Raw genomic sequence first — 21,561 nt, forward strand, 5'->3', positions numbered from 1 at the left:
GGCCTTTTCTGATTTAGGTAACTTGAAAATATAACCCAAACTAACTTTTTCTTTTCTTTTTTTTGATGGGTGGAGAAAGTGGGGAGGAAGAAGTATGAAACAACGATATTCTAAATGCAATGTCTTGTACTACATGTTGATTTCCTGTGTTACAGTCACGTGTATGTTATGGTTATTACCAATATACATGTATGCATGATGGAAGAGAAAAAAGTTACAACCTTTTACAGCTCAAAAATGAGTATCACTGGCTCTTTTAAATAAAATGTCTCAAGCAAAAGATACCCAAATTGCTTTATGACCCGATATACAAGTTATACATAGCACTGTAGGGATTACTTCACATCTCTAGTATATCCTGTAGGCTGAAATGAAACATCTGTTTTACAGCAGCAGTCCAGATTTAGGACAGGAAGTGAGGATTACTTTTTTCAGTTGAAATACCAGGGGAAACTTTAGGTGAACAGCCTGTAATTGACAGTGTTGGAATTTGACCATAGCACTGGTGTGACTGCTTCTGTTTTACAGAAGGTACCACAGTATCTGTTATCACAAATCACAGGACTTGGGTTTTTCATCTCATCTGATAGACAGCATCTCCAGCACCAAGGTGCCTCTTAACCCCCATGCAGAAGCACAGGTTCAGTACTGAGGCACATCTTCCTCATCAGGTAGAAAACTTTGATGGGACTGCTGGTGATTGGGTCAGTCCCAGTAGAAACAAAGAGAACACCACTCATTGGTGGGGGGTGTGTGTGCAGGGGTGGCCCTTCCCCCCTCCAGAGGCTTTATCTACTCACTGACCAGCTAGAGAGGAAGGGAGCTGATTGGTTTCTCATTTTCCCCTTTCATAATTTAAACCCTAGCTTCGCCCATGTGGAGCCTCTTTTTGCTCAGCAGCCCCACCCTGTTACCTGTAAGTATATTTTCACAGCTGTGTCTTGCAGATGCTGCTGGCCTGACCAGTTGCCTGTCTGGGGGTCAGGAAGGGGTTTTTCTTCTATTGGGGCCAAATTCTCATAGTTCTGGTAGAGTTTTTTTTTTTTTTTTTTTCCCTTCCTCTCAGCATCCTGGAGGTGCACTTAGGTTAAATAGGAATAGGATTGAGGCCAGGTCTACACTAAAACGTTAGGTCAACCCAGCTCTGTTGTTCAAGAGTGTGAAAAAGCCAACCTAACCCCAGGTGTAGTCAGTGCTAGGTAAATGGAAGAATTCTTCAATCAACCTAGCTACTGCCTCTCAGGGAGGTGGATTAAACTACAGTGACAGGAGAACCCCTTCCCTCACTGTAGTGAGCGTTTATGCTGAACCGCTGCAGCAGTTTAAGTGTGGACATAGCTTTGGTAGTTGATAGGGATGTTAGTTTGTTGCACCTTGCAGCCACTTTCCAGTGCATTTAAAAAGGATTCCCAGGAGTAGAAGACCTGGGCTTTGTGCTGATGGGATGTGGAAGACGTTATGGCCTTCACGGGCTGATGCCTCCTACCATTTAGTAACCTCTGTCCCCCTCATGGGTGGTGGGGATACTGATAGGATTCAGAAGAGTGAGCTGAATCCTAGGGGTAAGCTGAGAGGGTCTGCTCTAAGTTATTGGTTCATTTGGTAGGAACCTTGTAACTCCTGCACTGAAACCATTTAAAATGTCTGGTATGTGAGCGTATGGGTGACAGGACAGCAAGTTCCCCACAAGTTTAATGAAGTTTCAGCCTGCTGCTTAAAATCCATCCTTGTGTCTGTCTTCATTCGCCACAGTGTCTGGATAAATAAAGAAATAATGGTGTAACTGGCAAGTAAAATTGTTAAGGATTCCACTAATGAAAAAGGAGGATTGTTTGTAGAAAACACTGATAGATAGCATGACAAGCCTAGATTATTACCACAAGAGGCTGCCAAGAAAAGTTGCCAGAAACACTTAGGCCTTTTTTTCTTTTTTTAGGTGCACATTCCCCTTCCCATCCCTCTTCAGTACAATTTCAGAAGTTAAAATGAGTTGCTTATTTAAAATCCTATTTTAAAAATAATCACAATAACTATAGACGTGGAATAAAATTATTCTGAGTCAGTGATTCTCTTGGAACTGACTTAAATTTTACTTAAGTCTTACTAAGTAAATTGAAAGAAAGTTGTGTTCAATTCAAACTTCAATGGTTCCTTTAAGCCTTAGTTCAGAGGTAAGAGACTTTTGGCTCGTCGTTGTGGCCTACAAAGACATTGCATGGAACAAATGTATAAATTAACCTGTAAAAATGTTGGTGTCTTGCATGCAGAACTTTGAAGATTTACTAGGCAGCCTTGAATTTACTAGGCAGCCTTGTTAATGGAATGGAAGGTGGACGGGGGATGTCATGAAAAGAGACAAGGATGAATAAATGGTAAAGGCAAAGTTATGTGGGGACAAAAAGCTTGATCTTGACTGTGGGACAGGAGGGTAAGTCATTGGAGGAATTCAAAGACGGGTGACATGGTCAGAACAACAAACAAGGCAGATGATTTTAGCAGTGGCATTTTATATAGTCTGGAGGGGGGATTATGTGGGTGTCAGAGAGGCCAAAGAGTAGAAGGTAATATATTAGAATAGGAGGGGTTGGACAAGAATTTTAGCTAGAGGGTCAGTGGGAAAAGTTTGGATCTTGGGGCATGCCTACATAGGGACACTCAGGCAAGTTCAGATAAATTAACTAAACTTGTGACTTTAAATTGCATTAGTTAAAGCTTATTAAACCCCTCTGTGGATGCTCTTGGTCAGAAGTAAAGTGGTCTTAGTTTGCTTTGGCTTAATTCACAGTGAATTAACTTTCCTGAGTGACATGCCCTTAGAAATCTTGTGATGGGAGAAGCAGTATAATTTGTAAATGGCCTGAACGTTTGGGGCAAGTAAAGTGGAGGAGTCAAAGAGGACTACCAGTTTATGGGCCTGAGTGACAGGGAGGAGAGCGGATGATTCCACACTGAAAGAGGCTGTGGCGTGGAGAGGTTATATAGGGAAAGAGAAGGCATTCAGTTTTGACACGTTAAAGTGATTTAAAATTGTTTTTCTCTGAGCAGTGCCGTTGAAGTCCAAGCTGTAAAATCTTTGTATTTTATTCATGAGGCATAAAAAGTATGGCTTTAGACCAGTGGTTCTCAAACTTTTGTACTGGTGACCCCTTTCACATAGCAAGCCTCTGAGTGCCACCCCCCCCCTTATAAATTAAAAACACTTTTAAAAATATATTTAGCACCATTATAAATGCAGGAGGCAAAGCAGGGTTTGGAGTGGAGGCTGACAGCTCGCGACCCCCCATGTAATAACCTCACGACTCCCTGAGGGGTCCCGACCCCCAGTTTGAGAACCCCTGCTTTAGACCATTTTTTCATGACTATGTTAGGAGAGCCTGCAATTGAGTGGGAATGAAATATCTTCATGGAAATATGGTAGTTGGTCCCTTTCCAGCTTAGTTTGAAGTCAGTGGTATCACTAAGGGTAGTAAAACCTATGCCTACTAGTGTTTGCAGACAAGATATGTTTCCAGCCCTAACAACATGCATTCTGAATAAGACAAATGCAAGATTTGACATAAGAAAAGAAGTCGGGAGAGGAATGGTTTGGGTATGGTCTTAAGGAATGGTGGTCTTTTTTATTATTAAATCTGATCTGCTTTATTAAATAAAATATTTGATTTATAGGGTAAAATTAAAATAGCTTTTAATTTTGAGGAAAAAATCTTCTGTAATGTCTTTGCAGTGCAACATTTCAACAACTGCATGTGTCCGACATGAACATTTTATAATACAATACATGCAGTGTAAAATTACTTCACCCAATCTGTATTCAGTTAATTTTTGTTAATTATATATTGTGTACTGATTTTTTGTGAAGTCTAGCACAATAAGGACAGAAGCAATAAACTTGTATTTTGTTTACAGATATTGACTGCTGATCATGGCTTTCAGAAATGTGAACAGAAGACGTCACATTGGACTTCAGCAGCTTTCATCTTTAGCATCAATAGGAAGAACACTTTTAGGGCCAGTAAAATCATATCAATTTATTGTAGATGAAAGCACCAATGAGAGTGTTTTGACTTGTTCTGCAGTTAGACTTCTTGAAAGTTTGGATTTAACTAGTGCAGTGGGACAGCTTCTTAATGAAACAATTCAGGCACAGAACAAAGAATATAAAACTGGAATGACTACCCAGTTATTTCTCATTGGTGCATGGAGCAGTGCTGTACTTGAATGCCTTCAGCAGAATGTTCCTTTTTCACTAATAGTATCTGTGATGTCTGAAGGATTGAACTCTTGCAGTGAAAAAGTCCAGGGTCTTCAGCTCTCAGTACATGATTTATATAAAGGGCCTGATTCTGTTCCCATTCACTTCAGTTCTAGCAGTTTGGGGCCCCAAATTATTGAAAATAAAACTCCTGGTATTGGAGCTAACAGTTTTTTAAATCCTCTTGTGCATATTCTTAAAGAGGTTCCTGTATCTAAAGAAGAAAGTGTTCCAGAAGGCCTTCATTCTCATCAAGCAAGCCCTTGCGATCTTCATAACAGATGTTTGAATTCACACCTATGCCCTACAGACTATATAACACCCTCATTGGTTGAACTAGTGGGCAATAAAACTATGCCTGCAGTTCCTGGAAGCAGTTTGATTGCGTCCAGCTATACCAAAAGAACAAGATTAACTCATAGTAGATACTTTAACACTCCAGGAAAAAAACATTGTTCACTCCAAGTAGACAGTTTTGGGGGTCCTCCCACTGGGCCTGTAGCATGTCCTTATGAATTTAATGATTTTGAACAATTGGCAATGGCTCTTAGCCATGGGAATCAGTCTAGCATGAAATTGGTACAGGATATTGTCAGATGCCAGCAACAAGTAGCTGATCACACAGGTTCTTCTCAATTTAATATTGCAGAAGTTGTGACATGCTGTTTACCAGGATTGTCTGAACATTATTCTTGTGTGTGTCCAGGGTATATCACTTTAGTATCACCAGAGAAAGCCACTGTTACCAAGCAACTTCAGGATAGACCACTTCAGATTCTTCTTGTAGATGGTGATCTAACGGAAAAGTATCGTCACTTGGGATTTAATAGACCATCAAATGTCAGAACAATATCGGAAAATGTAGGTTTACAAGAAAGTAGCTCAGAAAGTTTATGGATAAATTGTGTGTTAGATATTTTAATACAAGCAAAAGTAAATTTAGTTTTGGTAAAAGGAAATGTGTGTGAAAGTTTAATGGAAAGATGCATCCTGAATAACATATTGATAATCAATCCAGTAACTCTCAATGTGCTACATGCTTTTGGGAAGGGCACAGGAGTGCAGCTGGTGACATACCTTTCCCAGGTAAATAGTCATTGTATGGGTAGCAGTGTCTGGGTGGATTTCTGGAGAACTGGTGACTTGAGCACAATGGAATTGGATAACAAAGTGCCAATTAGTATAAAAGCTGAAGGAATTCATCTGGTAACAGCTGTGCTTAGTAGCACAGTAACTTCGAAGATGCAAGTCACTGAAGATCAGTTCTGGACTTGTGCTTATCGCCTGCATCATGCTCTAACTGACCAGAAAGTTTTTCCTGGAGGTGGTGCTGTTGAACTTTTGTGCCTCAGTCATCTTAAGACGCTTGAAGAACAATCATTAAAGCAACCAGATAAAAAACCTTCAGGGGATTTTTACATGTCGTCTTGTTGGCTGACAAAATCATTGACACAGTATAAACCAGTTGTGCTTAAAGCTCTGGCAAGTGGTTGGCATCAGTACCTTTCAAGAGTCATGTGTAACACTGCTCATTATGCATCAGAGTTTGAAGCAAGCGCTTCCATTGAGCATCATCTCAAAAAAGCAGCAGACTGTGGTTCTTCTTCAGCATATATTCTGAAAGAGTTCAATAAAGGAGATAAGGTCATGGTGGATTTTGGTCTTTCAGCTAAACCCCAGGAGGCTGTAAAGATATATGACAATGTTACACCCAAGGTGGAGGCATGGCGCAGAGCTCTAGACTTGGTGCTATTAGTGCTTCAAACAGATGCTGAAATTATCACAGGTCCTAATAGAAATCAGTTATTAAATTCACATGTATCCAGTGAGTTCATATTTTTATAGGACATGGTAGGCTTTATTTAGGACTCTAACTCAGTGGGTGGAAAATTTGCAGGTACACAGTGTTTGTGCAGCTATAAAGCAAACTTTTTAGGGGTTATGCCAATGATATTTACAAATAAAATTCAGCACATAGATGTAGAGACAAACTAGATAATGCTGTAGCTTTTACTTTCTAGAAATGGAGTTTGCATCTGGGTGTCCATCCAATCTACACTGTGACAAGGTCAAACTGATGCATGAGAGAAGTATGAAGCTGCTAGGTGAAGATACTAATGGAAATGAGCTCAATGTCTCTAAGCAACAATATTGCCTGTTTGTTCCCATGCTCTCTCTATTAACTCTCCTCCCCACTTCTTATGTTACGTTGCATAGGAAGTAGAAAATATAGCTCCAGACTCTTCAGGTGGAGAGAAAAGACTGAAATTTGGTCTGGGTTTCTGGCATGTTTGTGCTTTGCAAAACAGAGGGGTGGGGGGGCAGCTAAGGGCTTCATCTACAGATTTCCCTTTACTACAAAGTCAATTCTTGCCCTTATTCACCTGCTACAGCAGAGGAGTAACACCCTTCTGTCTCAACTGCTGTTTTTGTGGGTGTTCTGTGATTTTTAAGGGGGCTTTGCTTTGTCTGTCTACCCTCGTTTCTTATTTCTAGTGGATTTTTTCATATAAGAAACTTCAGGTCTTGTCTACCCTGTTCCTGGAAGAGTTTAGATGATTCAAATACTAGTGAGATTGACATCACAAGTAACAAATGTTTTTTAATTGCCCCCCCCTTTTTTGGGGGGTGACCACCATTTCCCCAAATGCCTGATGCTGTTGAGAGGGACGATTCAACACTTCACCCCTTTAGCTAAGGGTTGAGAAAGCTCCTTCTCTGTTTCTCTGGACTTCTATGAAGAGCTCAACCAAAAACAGGGAAGAGAAGTCTTTATGCAAAAAGTACAATGAGGAAAACCCTACATCTTGTGCCTTCTGCGTGGATGAGGAAATGGGCACTTTCTTTGCAGGTCCTATTCTAAGTGCTTCAGAGACTAGCTATTGTCAGTTGAGGGGAAATTGCTCTGTGTTTGGAAGTCTCAGAAGGTGAGCAGTATTAAGCATACTTCACTGAATATTATTCCAAGTAGTGAATACCCAGGATCAGCTCCTCAGCTGGCCTGAATCAGTGTTGTGATGTTCACTTCAGTAGATTCATGCCAGCAGAGGATCAGGCAACAAACTTGCCGCCAAGAAGTGCTCAGGTGACCATATAAGACATGACGCAGTTATGTCAGAGGGGTAACTATTCTCTTGGAAGAGGGAGCTTCCCTATGCCTCTATTTAGAGAGGGTGCTGAGAGGCCCTCCTAGAAGAAATAGCAGTCATGGTGGTATCTATAGACAGAGTAGATCTGTTAAAAGTGGAATCACAAGTATTACTAGTTAAGATTGAGGTGCACTGGAAAGAGTTGACTGAGAAAGCTTGAACTGTGCCTGGCTCAAGCCATTGCCATTACCTTCCTTTTCCTAAGTGTTACTTTTCGTACAAATTTAAGTGAATTTTAAGAACATTTGTCTCCTGTGAGAAGGGAGACTAGCTTTCATATTATATAATATTACTCCCCAAAAGGTGTTATTTCCAACTTTTATTAAACAGAAACCTGCCTAGGGGCTATATTATAGCCTTGGGCATGACAATTTACCTCTGTGCCTCATTTTCTATATTTTAAAAGGGGGATGATCATATAGACCAGTGGTGGGCAACCTGTGGCACATCAAGGTAATCTAATTGCGGGCCACGAGACATTTTACTGACATTGACCATCTGCAGGCACTGCGCCCCACAGATCCCACTAGCCACGGTTCTCTGTTCCCGGCCAATGGGAGCTGTGGGAAGCGGCGCTTGCAGGTGAAGGGGCCGCAAGGATATGCTGTTCGCCGCTTCCTACAGCTCCCATTGGCCAGGAACAGAACCATGGCCACTGGGAGCTGCGGTGTGGTGTGCCTGCGGACAGTCAACGTCAGCAAAATGTCTCGCAGCCCGCAATCAGAGTACCCTGATAGGCAACCTGCGGCCCGCACGCAGCCCATCACTGGTATAGACCTTATTTATAAAGTGCTTAGAGAGCTATGGATGAAATATGCTATCTAAGAGGTAGGTAGGTATTCTTTTGAATTAAATTTAATGTAATATAGCAAAAGACAAATGTTTGTTTAGATTTACACATCCTTTATAACCCCTTTTCATTTCAGTTTAATATAAAAAACTATTTGAAAATATCTATATTTTGAACTTGTACTGACAGTATAATGTGTGTTTTGGCGCACTACAAAAAGCTGCTGCATTTTTAATGTTCTTTAATGCTATGGAAAGACAGGGAAGAAGGAATCATTCATTCATTTTAAATATGTATATAAAATGAGAATGTGTATATGGATATGCCTTTCAATATACTACTAAGTCAATTTGTACATACTGCAAATACAAATTTAGTACTCTAGCCTGCAGTAGATTATACTCATTAGTACTACATTTGGTATTGTTTGCAGGAAGAGACCATACTTTTGTGTTTATAAATAGGGCATACATTTCTTATTGTAAGAAATATATACTACATAGGCTGTCAAATCTTGGAAAAGGTCTCACTTGAAACACCCCCTTTTGACAATATTTGCCCCCTCTAAATAAAATAAAATTAAAGTCTAGCTGGTTTCCTTTGGGTTCTTTTGGTTATCCCTTTTCAACAAAACAAGGGATGACGCTTTACAGCCAGCATTCTATAATGCTTTCATTGTGGCAAAAGACCAAATCTGAGTCTGGATAATTTAGTCAAGAGTCATTTTACCATCTAGCAGCATTTAAATAGTAAGCCGAGCCAAGATGGAATTGGTATTAGTTGTAACAGAAAAGCTTATAACTGTGGAGACAAGTTTCTCAAACTAATACTTTGAGTAAACCTCACAGTGAGTGTTTCATACTTTGGGTGAAAACAAAATAGAAAAAAGACTGTAAATGGTGGTACTAAAACTAATTCCTGCTCTTGAGCATTTTTCTGTCATCACTGTAGTGGCTGACACCATTTGGATTAAATATGATTAGATTTACTCATCAAAACCACTGCTGCTATTTGTAATCTGATTCTATACACTTCTTTTGGGGTGGGGTATCGGCATGACATTGGAGGCCAACAATTTTCTAGAGGGGAAAAAAGGCTGTTTTACTGTAAGTCCTGGCTCAGTAAAAGGGCAGTCAGAAAATCAGAGCAGTTACTTAAAAATATTGTAAATATGGTGGGCCTTTGTCACTTCCTATGTATTGATCTGACTAGATGTCTCCCTTTTCCTTTTGGCTTCTCGTCCCGTGTCTCTCGCTCTAGAGAAGGTATTGTGGAGCAGAGGGATGAGCTAGCTCAAGCACCACTGTCCAACTACAGCCTTCCCATTTACTCTGATGGCTCCTTGACCCATTTATTCATTCTCCAGCCCTCCTGCTTCCTGTCATAGACACCACCATATCCAGGTGCCTTGCAGCCTTCTGAAGCTCCTCTGACGGCCCATCCCCTCAGACACCTCAATTAGTTTTGTCAGCTCCTGATGACTATAAATAGCTAAAGCTTGTGGGAAAGAAGGTTTGGGGGGGGGCGGTCCCTAAGAAGTCTCTGTTAGTGGGCTCCAAGTGTATGGCACCAGACCTAATCTAAACCTTGGGCCCTTCATACTAGCTCATCTCCCTACCTTTCCTCATCTCCCATATATTTTGGCTCTTCCAACCCCCTTTTTCCACCCACAATTCCACAACACTTCACCTATCCCTTGCCCTGTGAAAAATATTCCACTTCCTCATTTCCACCTGAAACAGCCCCTGGCTCCCACAAATTACTGGCCATTCTTCTGCAGTAACCCCATTTCCCCCCTTTCACAACACACCTGGTATTGTTGTATCCCCACAGCCTACGAATACTTTAAGGATTCCCACAGCAAGCCAGATAGCCAACTCAGGCCCTAAACAAACCTTAGGCATGGGGTGAAGACAGGGGTCCCTGAGGAGTTTCTCCTGGTCTTCAGCTGCCCAGAGGACCATTGTCACTACTCACATGACATGGGCCCACCAAATGTCCTTTATGCCCTCTACATAATCTGGATGAAACAGATCCTCAGTTTACATAACTTGGTGTAGCTCCTTTGACTACATTGGAGTTATACTGCTTTACACTAGCTGAATATCTAGTCCAATGTGAGGTATACAGAGAGGAATTATAAGACTAATAAAATTGTCATAGATAATATCTATATAGGAGATGCTGCTCATAGCTATGTTGTTAAGGTCATATTGAGAGTCCATATAGCCATGAAATATAATCTATGACACACACATTCTACTAACATATAATTGAAAGAAGCTATTACTATGAACATTTTTGTGATTAAAGGAGCAGATTTTTTTGTTGATTTTTCAAAAATGTCAAATAAAAACTTTTAAAATGGCAGCCCTAAATGTAAGTCTACTTCAAAAAGTTAAAAAAAAATCTCCACATTTATTTGGCTTTCTCTAACATAAAATTGTCTATAAACTTCAGAATTCAGGAATAGGTAAATTTTGGAACACTCTCATGCCTAGTATAGGTTTTTAGAATTTTAGTTTTGAGACAAGTTACTAACACTCTTCAACAGAATAGACCAGATCTCCTTCAGCTATGTAGTGATTAAATCTTTAATCATCCAGGGATTCATTTTTACTTGACTATGCAATTAGCACTTACCTAGTTATTAACTATATTCCAGAAGTATTAGGAGGTTGGAAGGGAAAAGCTGAGTGATTCAAGGGGGACATAAGGAACTGTGAGCTCTGTGAGCACTACACATAAATGTAAACAAAACCTCCCACCAAAGTGTTTGTAATTGCGTAGTCAAGTTTGGCACTATTGTCTTTTTTTTTCTTGACTCTCTTGTTTTTGGTATTGCATAACCCTGATCCTCAGAAGATATCCAGTTACAATTGATTTGAGTAATAGGCCTCAGAGGATTGTGGAAAAAGCTGCGTAAGTTAATTGTGTTCAACGTGTCCAAATGTCTATTTACAGAGCTCTTAGAAACTGAAAAAAATTACACACTAACTACTGATACAATCCAAAATGATGTAAAATTTCCAATAGGGCTTTTACAGGCATATAATGGTGCATTTAAATGCTGTAATGTAAATCTCTTCTGAAAAGGTTTCAGATATCATTTGGTAATTAGACATTTGCTTTTTCATAGGCTAGGCAAATAGAGAGACAGTACTCTATATGAGCTGTAGATAGCGCATCCTATATCATTGACGTGCTCTTGATGCTACCTGCCCAATGATCCCCTCTCTGCCTCTAGCCTATTGCTCCATTGTACTTGTAAGCATTGATACTGATTAATATTGACATTAAAAAACCCAGGAATATTTGCACACAAAAAACATTAACTCACAATTACCGTGGCTCAAATTATTTTCTGTCAATGCAATCACTAAAAATATAATCTGTTATTTGTATATTAATTAGTATGTTCAGAGTTAAGGTTGTACATTTGGGGGGTGAGGATGTTTCATGATGGAGAGACAAAACATACATTGGTGGGAAGCTGGGCAGTGGGGCTTATCACTGACTCCCTGGCCCTGCTGTACTTGTGTCATGAGCTCCACACTAGAGCCCAATTGCCTGGCCCCAATGGGCACCCTAGTTTCATGATTCCCCCAAAACACACTCTCCTAATCCTTGTTCTTACATTGTTTTTTGATTCTGCTGATTTGTATTAATTTTATGAATAAAAGTAAGTGCTAATAAAACTGATGTAAACCAACGTAAGTGGAAAAAGAAGGAAGAGCTTCATTTTGGATAGAGGATTAGGTGAGACAACAGAGGCATTGGGCCAGAGAACTGGGCTTTGCAGTGGGAATGGTGACAGGCATACAGGTGGGCCAGGGAGTCACTCGGGAGCATCACAGACCATCCCTGCTCCCTGTACCTTCTGCCAACAGTTATGCCTCTCTGCCCATCTGTACCTCTCTGTGATACATTAAGCATGGCAGTAGGAGTCCCAGTTCAATAGCTCTAATGATATCTGTCACAGAAAGCAGAACCTTGTCACAGGGTGTGCTGTAATTTTAAGGACTGCCTTAGGTAGTACATCCCAGTTCCAAGTTCTGGCCCTTTAAGGAACAGTATTGTGGTGATTAGAGTCTCCAGAAGGTCACCTGCTTGTGAGCTGCTGCAAGGCATGCTGGGGAGGAGTATCAGTGTAGTTTCAGTACCAAGGAAACACTGGGTCTCAGAGGAGCTGTGTTAAAGTAGCTTTTATAGGATAAGACAGAGTGAGTGGGAAACTAATGAAGGGAAAAACCTGTGGTAACTAAGATACAGGTATGGGTTTCAGATTGTCTGTTAGCACTTGTCCTTGTTTAGGGGGTTTTTGGCTTCCAGATAGGGTTAGAAGAGACTGCATTTTCCTTTCTCCAAAGCATACTCTTTGAAGAAGACTACTGAGTGAATGAAGCTGAAAGATTGTTTGCTTTTCATGAGAAGAGAGGCTTGATTGGATTGGAAAGCTAAATCACCTTGTCAGCTCAGGGAAGAGGATCTGTGAGGATTGCCAGTCTGAAGAGGTATGATATCTGTAATGGTTCTCCAAGGGGCGAAACTACCTACATAGTGGATCTCCTAACAGTTGTGGTTCTTGTTATTGCTTTAAGTGACCTAAGCACTATATGGAGCTCATGGGACACTTCCATTTATATATCTAGATGTATGTTATCTGGAAAAACTGCTTTCATGTTCCCTTGCAGAGCATAAGATGTAGCAGATGTCAATAACAAAAGGGTTAAAGAAGTATAAATAGTGTGTGTATGTACATGTTCTAGGAGTAGAAAAAAACCTTGGCCACAAAGATGTGCCTGTGCCTAATCTGAATAGCTGTAGCTGTTGTCAGTCCCTAGTGTTTGTCAACTTTGCTGATTGTGTCACATCTAATACAGGCCCTGTTGCTATAATGAGCAACAGTGAGACTGGTTTCAATGTGGCTCCATATGGCCCCAGGAGTCTACCTGCATTTGCTTTGAGGCAGTAGTGGGACCTTAGATTATAGGCTGTTTGTGACAGACATATTTTTTGTCTTCTATCTATTACCTAGTGTACTTTAGATGCTATTAAAATGGTAATATTTTTATTAGTAGTACTTTCTGTGCATGATACATGTGAATAACCCTTTCCCTCTGGCTCTGTTCCCTAGAGGGTTAGGTGAATGCAATATATTAAGGAAGCATCGTTATCAACATTCCTTGGTACATACTGTAGGTTTGCCATGTCTTTGTGTATTGTAAAGAGCAGCTATTATCTGGAGGTAATACAGTGGCTAACACAAATACCTAATTATGCTCATTGTCATGGGAGTTTTGGTAGTTTATATTAAAATATTTAAGAATTATTAAAATGAAATAAAATAACTTGTTATAGGATAATAAAATGTCTGACTCTGCCACCAGCTCTAATAAAAGAATATGCTAACCTGAAGATGGTAATTTCAAAATACCGAAGGCAAAGCAAGTTCTTTAGGATGCTGTACATCAGCTTCAAAAATTCTTATGACAATCTACTAGCTCAGGCCTAGAATCTACATACTGTCCTTACCCTGTGGTGAGTAATACCTTGTCAGGTAAATAGTGAGTAGTGCTCTGGAGGAGGTAGCAAAGAGTGGACAGTCAAGAAGTTCTGTGTTCTAACATCAGCTCTGCCACTGACTCAATGTGGCCTTGAGAAAACCATTTAATCTGTCTAACTTTTACCACATGCAGAAATGGGAATAATGACAGATCCTTACTTCACAGGGCTGTGGAGATTAGTCAGTTTGTACAGTGCTTTGAATGTGTAAAGCACATGTAAGTTAAGTGGTGGTCTTGTACTCTACATATTTTAGCCAGCAGATGGCAATCTTCACTTTCATTTTAGTATGCTCTGACGGAAGAAATTTCCCTTAAAATATCATTCTTAAAATGTTAATTTATTTTGTTGATCCCTCAGTAAGCCAAACAGTGACATACAGACTAAAGAGAGAGATGAATATCTTCATCAAATGGTTAACAAACAAAACCAATCTAACCCAGCCAACAAAAGCATACATAGCTTGCCTGTATGAGCCCGCAAATACTGCCTTGAAATGCTCATGGAAACTAGAAAAAAGAATACAGATAGATCGGACCATACCTCTGAAATATGCTAAACTTAACACTAAATATTTTTTCCCCGTTTCTTTCATGAAAGAGTAGAGAAGAACGTTGTATTCCAAAATCATAGCTATGGTATTTAAAATACTATCTGTCCAGAACACCTGTTTCTGAGCTGCATTCTTCTATATTTTGGTTCCTATGATTATCTCTGAGAGGGTTGAAAGATGTGATGTATAGTATATATTGCTGATATAGTCATTTTTTTTCATAGTATACACTGAGTTTCAAGAGCCTGATTTTTTGTCCTGTGCTACACATTCAGAAGCATAAGCCTGATTTGCACCTTTAGTCACAAAGATCAGACTGACACCTTGACATTCACTAATATAGAATCTAACAAGTGGTAATGAAACACTAAATTACCTACACTGAATTTGGAAATTGATGCAGACAAACTTTGATACACTATTTTTGAAGTGTAGGACTACAGTATGTTAAAGACTACAAAGTATTATGTATGTTCACACTATCCTCAATGAAATCTGTCTTAGTACAAATACTAATTAGCGCCTAGCAAAAAGAAATCGTATGAGACTCCGGAGTTGTTGGGGTTTTCTCTTTTTGGGGGGAAACTTTCTGTCCTTTTATTTCCTCTTTAGCATTTTGATTGCTTGGCTGATATTGTATTAGAATAAATGTTTCCAACATGTGCTCCTTTGTGGAGTGAAGATTGTTTGTCTAGGTTTTTTTGCTGTGGATGAAAAGTAAATAGGGAATCTTGCAGTCAACTAACAGCACACACAGGCTGGTTTTATTACTATAAAAAGTAGGCCAGCTTCCTGTACTAACCTCAGAGCAGAAGCTATATAAGGCTTGTGTGTAACATGCTTTCAAGGCAAGCTTCCTCTCTGAAGTAAACAACAAAGAGGAAAAAATATTTAATGAAACTTTTTAAAAATAAAAACCTTAACTCTTTAATTTTTAACATTTATTTGTGCTTTAACTTTATTTGTTATTTCACTTGTGCAGTTCAGTGGAATAATCTCATACTCCTATTTTTCACTGAACTACATCAATTTATAAGTGCATGCTCATCCTAACTGGAATTATAATGGATATGCTGCCAAGACTATTATCTCCTAGTACCTTACTGGTTGCAATTTGCACCAACTACCTCTTCCTGGTCACAAAAATAAGGCCGCTTTTTTTTTTTTTTTTTTTTTTAATGCAATAAAGAAAGGAAACTATAAATGAAACATCAAGGATTTTGTCTTTAGTTGTATGAAATCAGTGGAAAACTTGTATTAAATTACAATGTATTTTATTAAGAGCATGTTATTTGAATTGTGTTCTAAGGTAACAGCATTATTTGCATTTTAAATAACTAGCTGACAATATATACTCTTATTTATCTGGTAGTTTTGATGGTGTTGAGAAAGTCAGGAGACCATGCAACCTTTGTGACACTTGCATAACTCCATTAGTCTTAATATTTTTTAACTTGAAAACTGAGCAAACTCTGATCTGGTGGTTACTGACAGCCAAACATGGAACCCTGTGATATTTCTATGGCTACTTTTCAGAGTAGAACCACAACTAATTAACTGTACTTGAGGACCTCCTCTCCATATTATTTGTCCAAGTTTTTGTTTACTGATATTTTGCCTTTTGGGATAAACCAATCCCTGGAGATAACAAACAAATTTCAGTTGATTCCAATTGGAATGCTGTCTAAATTACTCACATTAAAATTCTCAAGAGGCATTATAAAATCCACTACCTCATATCTGGAAATCAAATCTGTCCAAATGCTGTCTCTCATATGTGCACATGCCACTCCCATTGACTGGTGTTGTATTCAAAGGGCAGAACCTGGCCTGTAATATGCTTGTTAGTCTAATACTCTCTACTAAGCATATTGACCGAAACCTCCTTCAGTACTTCACTATGAAATTTTAATATAAAGTAACATAAGTCTGCTGAATTCTGATGAGGATTTGAAAAATCCCCTCACCAGTTGCATGGCGGGGTGTGTGGTGTGTACAATTGCAGGGAGGGAAATGGGGAACCATTTCTTCAGCTTAAGCTTTCAGCTTTAAAAAACCCTCCAATTTTTAGTCAATGTAGCTGTGAATATACCCTTCTAAATATAATTGATGCAGTGTTTGTCTTCCTGAAGCAGCAGATAGACCGCTCCATTGCCAATGCCGCTGCCCTTAGGTTTGTCAGTGGCTTGGAGCCGTGTGTTTGTGTAATCATGCCACTGCCACAGCCTGTTGACCATAGTAGTAGCTGTGATCCCTGTGCACTCAAGGCGCTCTGGATTTAGGCCTGTAGATTGATGCAGTGACAAAGTTACTGGCCACTCTTCTCCACAGTCTCTGAGGCCATACAGTAGTTTGGTGGGTCTACCTCGTATGTTATTCCTGACCCTCAGAGTGGGTGCTCTGTGTTCAGGATCTTTCATTCCAGAAGAGGGAAAGATGGGGCGCATAGAGGGGTGGGGCAACATTTGGCCCTTAGAATGAAACATAAGCTCTACTAGTATAGACTAGTCATTGCATAGACTCTAACATTTAGATACTATTCTGAATGGAAGAAACTTTCTTTTAACGAAAAGATTGATTCTGCAGAAACATATGGAGTTACCAACACTTCTCTGATGGTGTGGCATACACCCCTGCATCAGTGCATCTTGACCCCCTGATGATCACATTTATGAGGTTTAGCAGACTGGCTAGGATACCTGGAAAGAGAGATGGAGGATGAAGGAAAGTAAGATGTCTCTGTCACTTTGCTTGCATGCATATTTTCTGTTTTCTCTGTTAACATTATAAACTTTACTGTGAGTATCATGTAAAAACTCATAGGAAGACTCCACTAACACCATGGAGTCTGCTCCTGGTTTGGGTCTTTGAGCTTTACTGTAATAGAAATAGGCTTCAAGAATAGATTTTTATTGGTAAATGTCAATTTCACTGTACACACACTAACAGAATGCTTCCATTGAGAATCAAAAGTTACATGTGGGCAAAGAGGAAAAATGCTGCTTGATGATAAGTTATTTGAGTTTAAGGATATTTAATTTGTATATTTTGACATGGGATGTTGACATTTTTAATCTTAATGTCTCTTGTCACTTATTTTTATTTTTTAAGCCATTACCAGTTCTGCTAGGCTCTGGCACCTCTGAATTCATATCTCCTAATCTGTTGGACTCTCAGTGCAGCATGGGATACACAATCCCAAAACTAGAACTGACAAAAGGGGCAAAGTACAGGCTAAAACAAATAAAATAGAAGGAACATCAAAAACATGATCTGACAGCAGCATCTTTGTGGATGTTACCTGCCTCTGGAAATTTCCACCACATTCATCTGACGAAGTGGGTATTCACCCACAGAAGCTTATGTTCCAATACGTCCGTTAGTCTATAAGGTGCCACAGGACTCCGTCGCTTTTTATGGATCCAGACTAACACGGCTACCCCTCTGATACTTTGTGGATGTTGATACCTAGGACAATCTAATATCTAGAGAAAAGATTTAACAAAGACTGAGTCAAGTTCTATTGGTACCATCATGGTAATGAACCAACTTTTGCGATAGGAGACTTGATTCTGCCCTATTGACTGTAATGGAAGTTTTGCCAGTAACTTAATGGTGCAGGCTCAGGCAGAAAGATAGCTTTCTATGAGCTGCAGCCCATACAAAAAAATACTCTTGGAAGCCAAGATGCACTTAAAAGACCTGAACCTGCTAACACAGACCAGGTCATGGGAGATAAATCTCATGCAAGGAGTGGGTGAAGGAGGAATCCTTTATTGATATGGGTACCATAGCATAACTCTGATTCCCTGCTAAAGTAAGAATCTGAGAGGATGTTAAGGAATTCTATTTTCTGGGACACAACACTATTACAAAACATTCAAGTGTCAAACTACTGGAAGGGTATGCAAAAGACAATTGATGCAAACACCTGCAATGGACTCTTTAAGTCACCTCCCTGGAAGACAATGGGAAGCAAGTATTTGAGGAAATATTGTTTTTCAATCTCCGACACCAAGCTACTCACCTTTTTGAGGGGTTGCTTGTTTATAATTTCTGCCCAATATATTACCCTACTATAATCTAGTTTTAAGTCTAGTTGTCAGGAGTGACTGTCTTTAAAAAACAAACAAACAAACAAACAAACAAAAAAACCTCCTTCTAGTGCATAATCAGTCAGATCCTGACTGACTAAAGTAAGATTTTTACTCCCTCTTAGTACAGCAGAGCCGACACAGCTACAAAAGAACAAGCAGAACTCTTCTGATTCCTCAGTTATCAAGTGCTAAATTCTAGTTGCAGAACTTTGAAGTAGACAGGAATCAAGGAGCGGAACTCTTGCCCTATTTTTGTCAGGTTTTTTTTAATGTGGTCCCCTTAACTGCATCTAAAAGCAGAGTGTCAAAAAAGCCCCAGCCCATATGGAGGGATCCATTTATTTCTTAGGTATTAATACTTCACTAGCCTGAACAAATTAAATCTCTTTAACATACAGTTAAAGTTCTTAATCACTCTACAGCTCTGTAGTTGATTAGTACAGAATTGATTTATTTAACCTTGTCATAGTTCTAAAAAATATTTATGCTACAATCTCGTGTGTGCACTAATGTGCTAATCTAATTCTCATACAGGGAGACCCAAAGTCTGCTGCAAAGATTTGAGTGAGCAATTGCACATGAAAACTCTGATTATATATGCAAATGCATTTGTTCATAATTGCATCCATACCTGTAACTGTACACACAAATATCACAACTGCATGCCTGTAGTTATGTATCATACAGCTTATAATGGTTCTGAATAGCATAAGCTTTAATGCTATAAGCACTTTTTTATACCAGTATAGCTACATCTACTCTAAGGGGGTTTTGCCAGTTTAATTATACTGGTAAGCTTTCTATGCATCCGAAGAAGTGGGCTGTAGCCCACGAAAGCTTATGCTCAAATAAATTTGTTGGTCTCTAAGGTGCCACAAGTACTCCTGTTCTTTTTGCTATAAAACTATACACTGTAAAGATTTGCCAGTTGCCTCATGTCATGAGGCACACACTGCTCCAGGAGACACTATCTTGTGCACCACCACTTCCTTGTTCCTAAAGGTTAGTAATGTGCCTAAAGGCAAGACCTTTAGCTTTCTTTTTTTCTTATTTAGTTTACAAATCCAAACTGTATTTGAAAAACCATCTGAAAGCACATTACTGGGATTCTTCTTGTTCTTGGCTGTGACATTAGCATATTTCCATAAAACATATGGAGTGCAATGAGTGTGAATATAATGTAACTGGAATATGCTTCATGCAAAATCTCTCTTGTAAGGTATCATTACAAAGCTTATGATCTACTGAGTGTTCATCCTATTTGTTTGCATGTATTTCTATGTCTGGTGCTAGGATAATAAGATATAAACTTGTATTACTGATGTAAACATGTTAAGTGGAAGCCATTAAGGATGCTTCAGAATCAATGAACTGTGAATGGGTTTGTTTACCTGCAAGCCTTCCTAATTACCTGTCTTCCAGCTACAAGTAATGAAGGAGGTCTTACAGTGACATGTGATCATGTCACCTGAACTGGAATCAATCTTAAACCTGGTGCTTTTCCATTCAGAAGGAAGGGTGGGGACCCAAAAAGACAAAAGATTCCTGCCTTGTGCCAAAGATATAAAAGGGTGTGGAACAGAACAAAGGGGGCTGCCAGTCATGAGAGAGCCCCTACTTACCACCTGAGCTGGAACTAATAAGAACTGTACCAGGGAAAGGATTGGGCCCAGACTAAGCAGTCTACTCTGAAAGAAGTTTATTGGAACATCTGAGGGTGAGATTTACCTGTATTCAGTTTCTTAAACGTATTAGGCTTACCCTTGCGTGTTTGTTGTTTTATTTTGGTCTGTCTGTTATTACTTGAAACCACTTAAATCCTACTTTTTATACTTACTAAAATCATTTTTTATTACTTAACCCAGTGTAAGTGATTAATACTGGGGGGAGCAAACAGCTGTGCATATCTGTCCGTGTTATAGAGGACAGACAATTTGAGTTTACCCTGTATAAGCTTTATACAGAGTAAAATGGATTTATTTGGTGTTTGGATCCCATTGGGAACTGGGTGTCTGGGTGCTGGAGATAGGTGACTTGCTGAGCAGTTTTTGGTTAAAGTCTGCAGCTTTGGGGGTGTGGAACAGACCTGGGTCTGTGTTGCAGCAGACTAGCATATCTGGCTCAACAAGGTAGGGTTCTGGAGTCCCAAGCTAGCAGTGGAAAACAGGCTCAGAGGTAATTCTGGCACATCATGTGACCGTCCCAAGGGGGTCTCTGTGGCCACCTGTTCTCAGGAACCATTTATCTGTGACACCACTGGTGGGTGCTTGAGCCTGCAGGAGTAAGAATTACTTTGCAACACAATGGAGCTTTACTGGAACAAGCAACCCCCTCCTAGAGTGAACGCCTCTAACTTTTTTTTTTTTTTTTTTTTTTTTTAAGTACCAACAAAAACTAAATGGCTTTTCAAATGAGTCTGGCTTTGCACATACTCTAGCTCAAGGTTCTTGAAGATCTGTTACCATTTCACCTAAGTTCTGTAAATCAGCGCCTTAGCACTTTTGCCAAAGGTCTTTCTAGCAATAGATATACATGGAACTTATGTTCATAACTCCTTTTTTAATAGGAATTACTCAAATAAATCACAGGTTCCAATAACAGATTTTTCTTAAACTGAAAACACTAGCATGCTCTTCAGCAAAAGGTACACTCATATACATTCACAAGAACCTTGGAAGCTTAAAGAAATGGGCTTGTGATGAGGGAGGAGTACTACATGACCCTGGGGTATGTCTACACCCAGCCGCTAGTTCGGCGGCTGGAAATCTAAGTTCTGGGTTCGACTTATCGCGTCTTGTCTGGACGCGATAAGTCGAACCAGGAAGTGATCGCCGTCGACTGCGGTACTCCAGCTAGACGAGAGGAGTACCGCGGCGTCGACGGGGGAACCGCGGTGTCGACGGGGGAGCCTGCCTGCCGCGTGCGAACCGAGGTAAGTTCGAACTAAGGTACTTCGAACTTCAGCTACGTTATTCACGTAGCTGAAGTTGCGTACCTTAGTTCGAATTGGGGGGTAAGTTTAGACCAAGCCCTGGAGTAAAGTCTGACTTCACCTTAGCGTCTTACTACCCACTCATCTCCTCATGTGAGTGCTCAATAGAAGGGCTGTAAGAGTGGCTGGAAGATAGAGGCTAGAATTATTATTATTATTATTA

General features: G+C 39.7%; 1 protein-coding gene across 1 annotated transcript; it reads left to right on the top strand.

Moving 5' to 3' along the window:
• Window positions 1-3,922: 3,922 nt before the first annotated feature.
• Window positions 3,923-6,097, top strand: BBS12 (Bardet-Biedl syndrome 12). The gene has a single exon (XM_065405699.1). It carries the CDS (start codon window positions 3,923-3,925, stop codon window positions 6,095-6,097), a length of 2,175 nt encoding a protein of 724 aa, XP_065261771.1.
• The last annotated feature ends 15,464 nt before the right edge of the window (window positions 6,098-21,561 follow it).

Source organism: Emys orbicularis, chromosome 5, assembly GCF_028017835.1.
Source record: "Emys orbicularis isolate rEmyOrb1 chromosome 5, rEmyOrb1.hap1, whole genome shotgun sequence".
NCBI classification, from domain to species: Eukaryota; Metazoa; Chordata; order Testudines; family Emydidae; genus Emys; species Emys orbicularis.

What these genes read in the sequence shown, in the direction of transcription:
- BBS12 (XM_065405699.1), top strand. Translation starts at nt 3,923, where the DNA reads ATGGCTTTCAGAAATGTGAACAGAAGACGTCACATTGGACTTCAGCAG.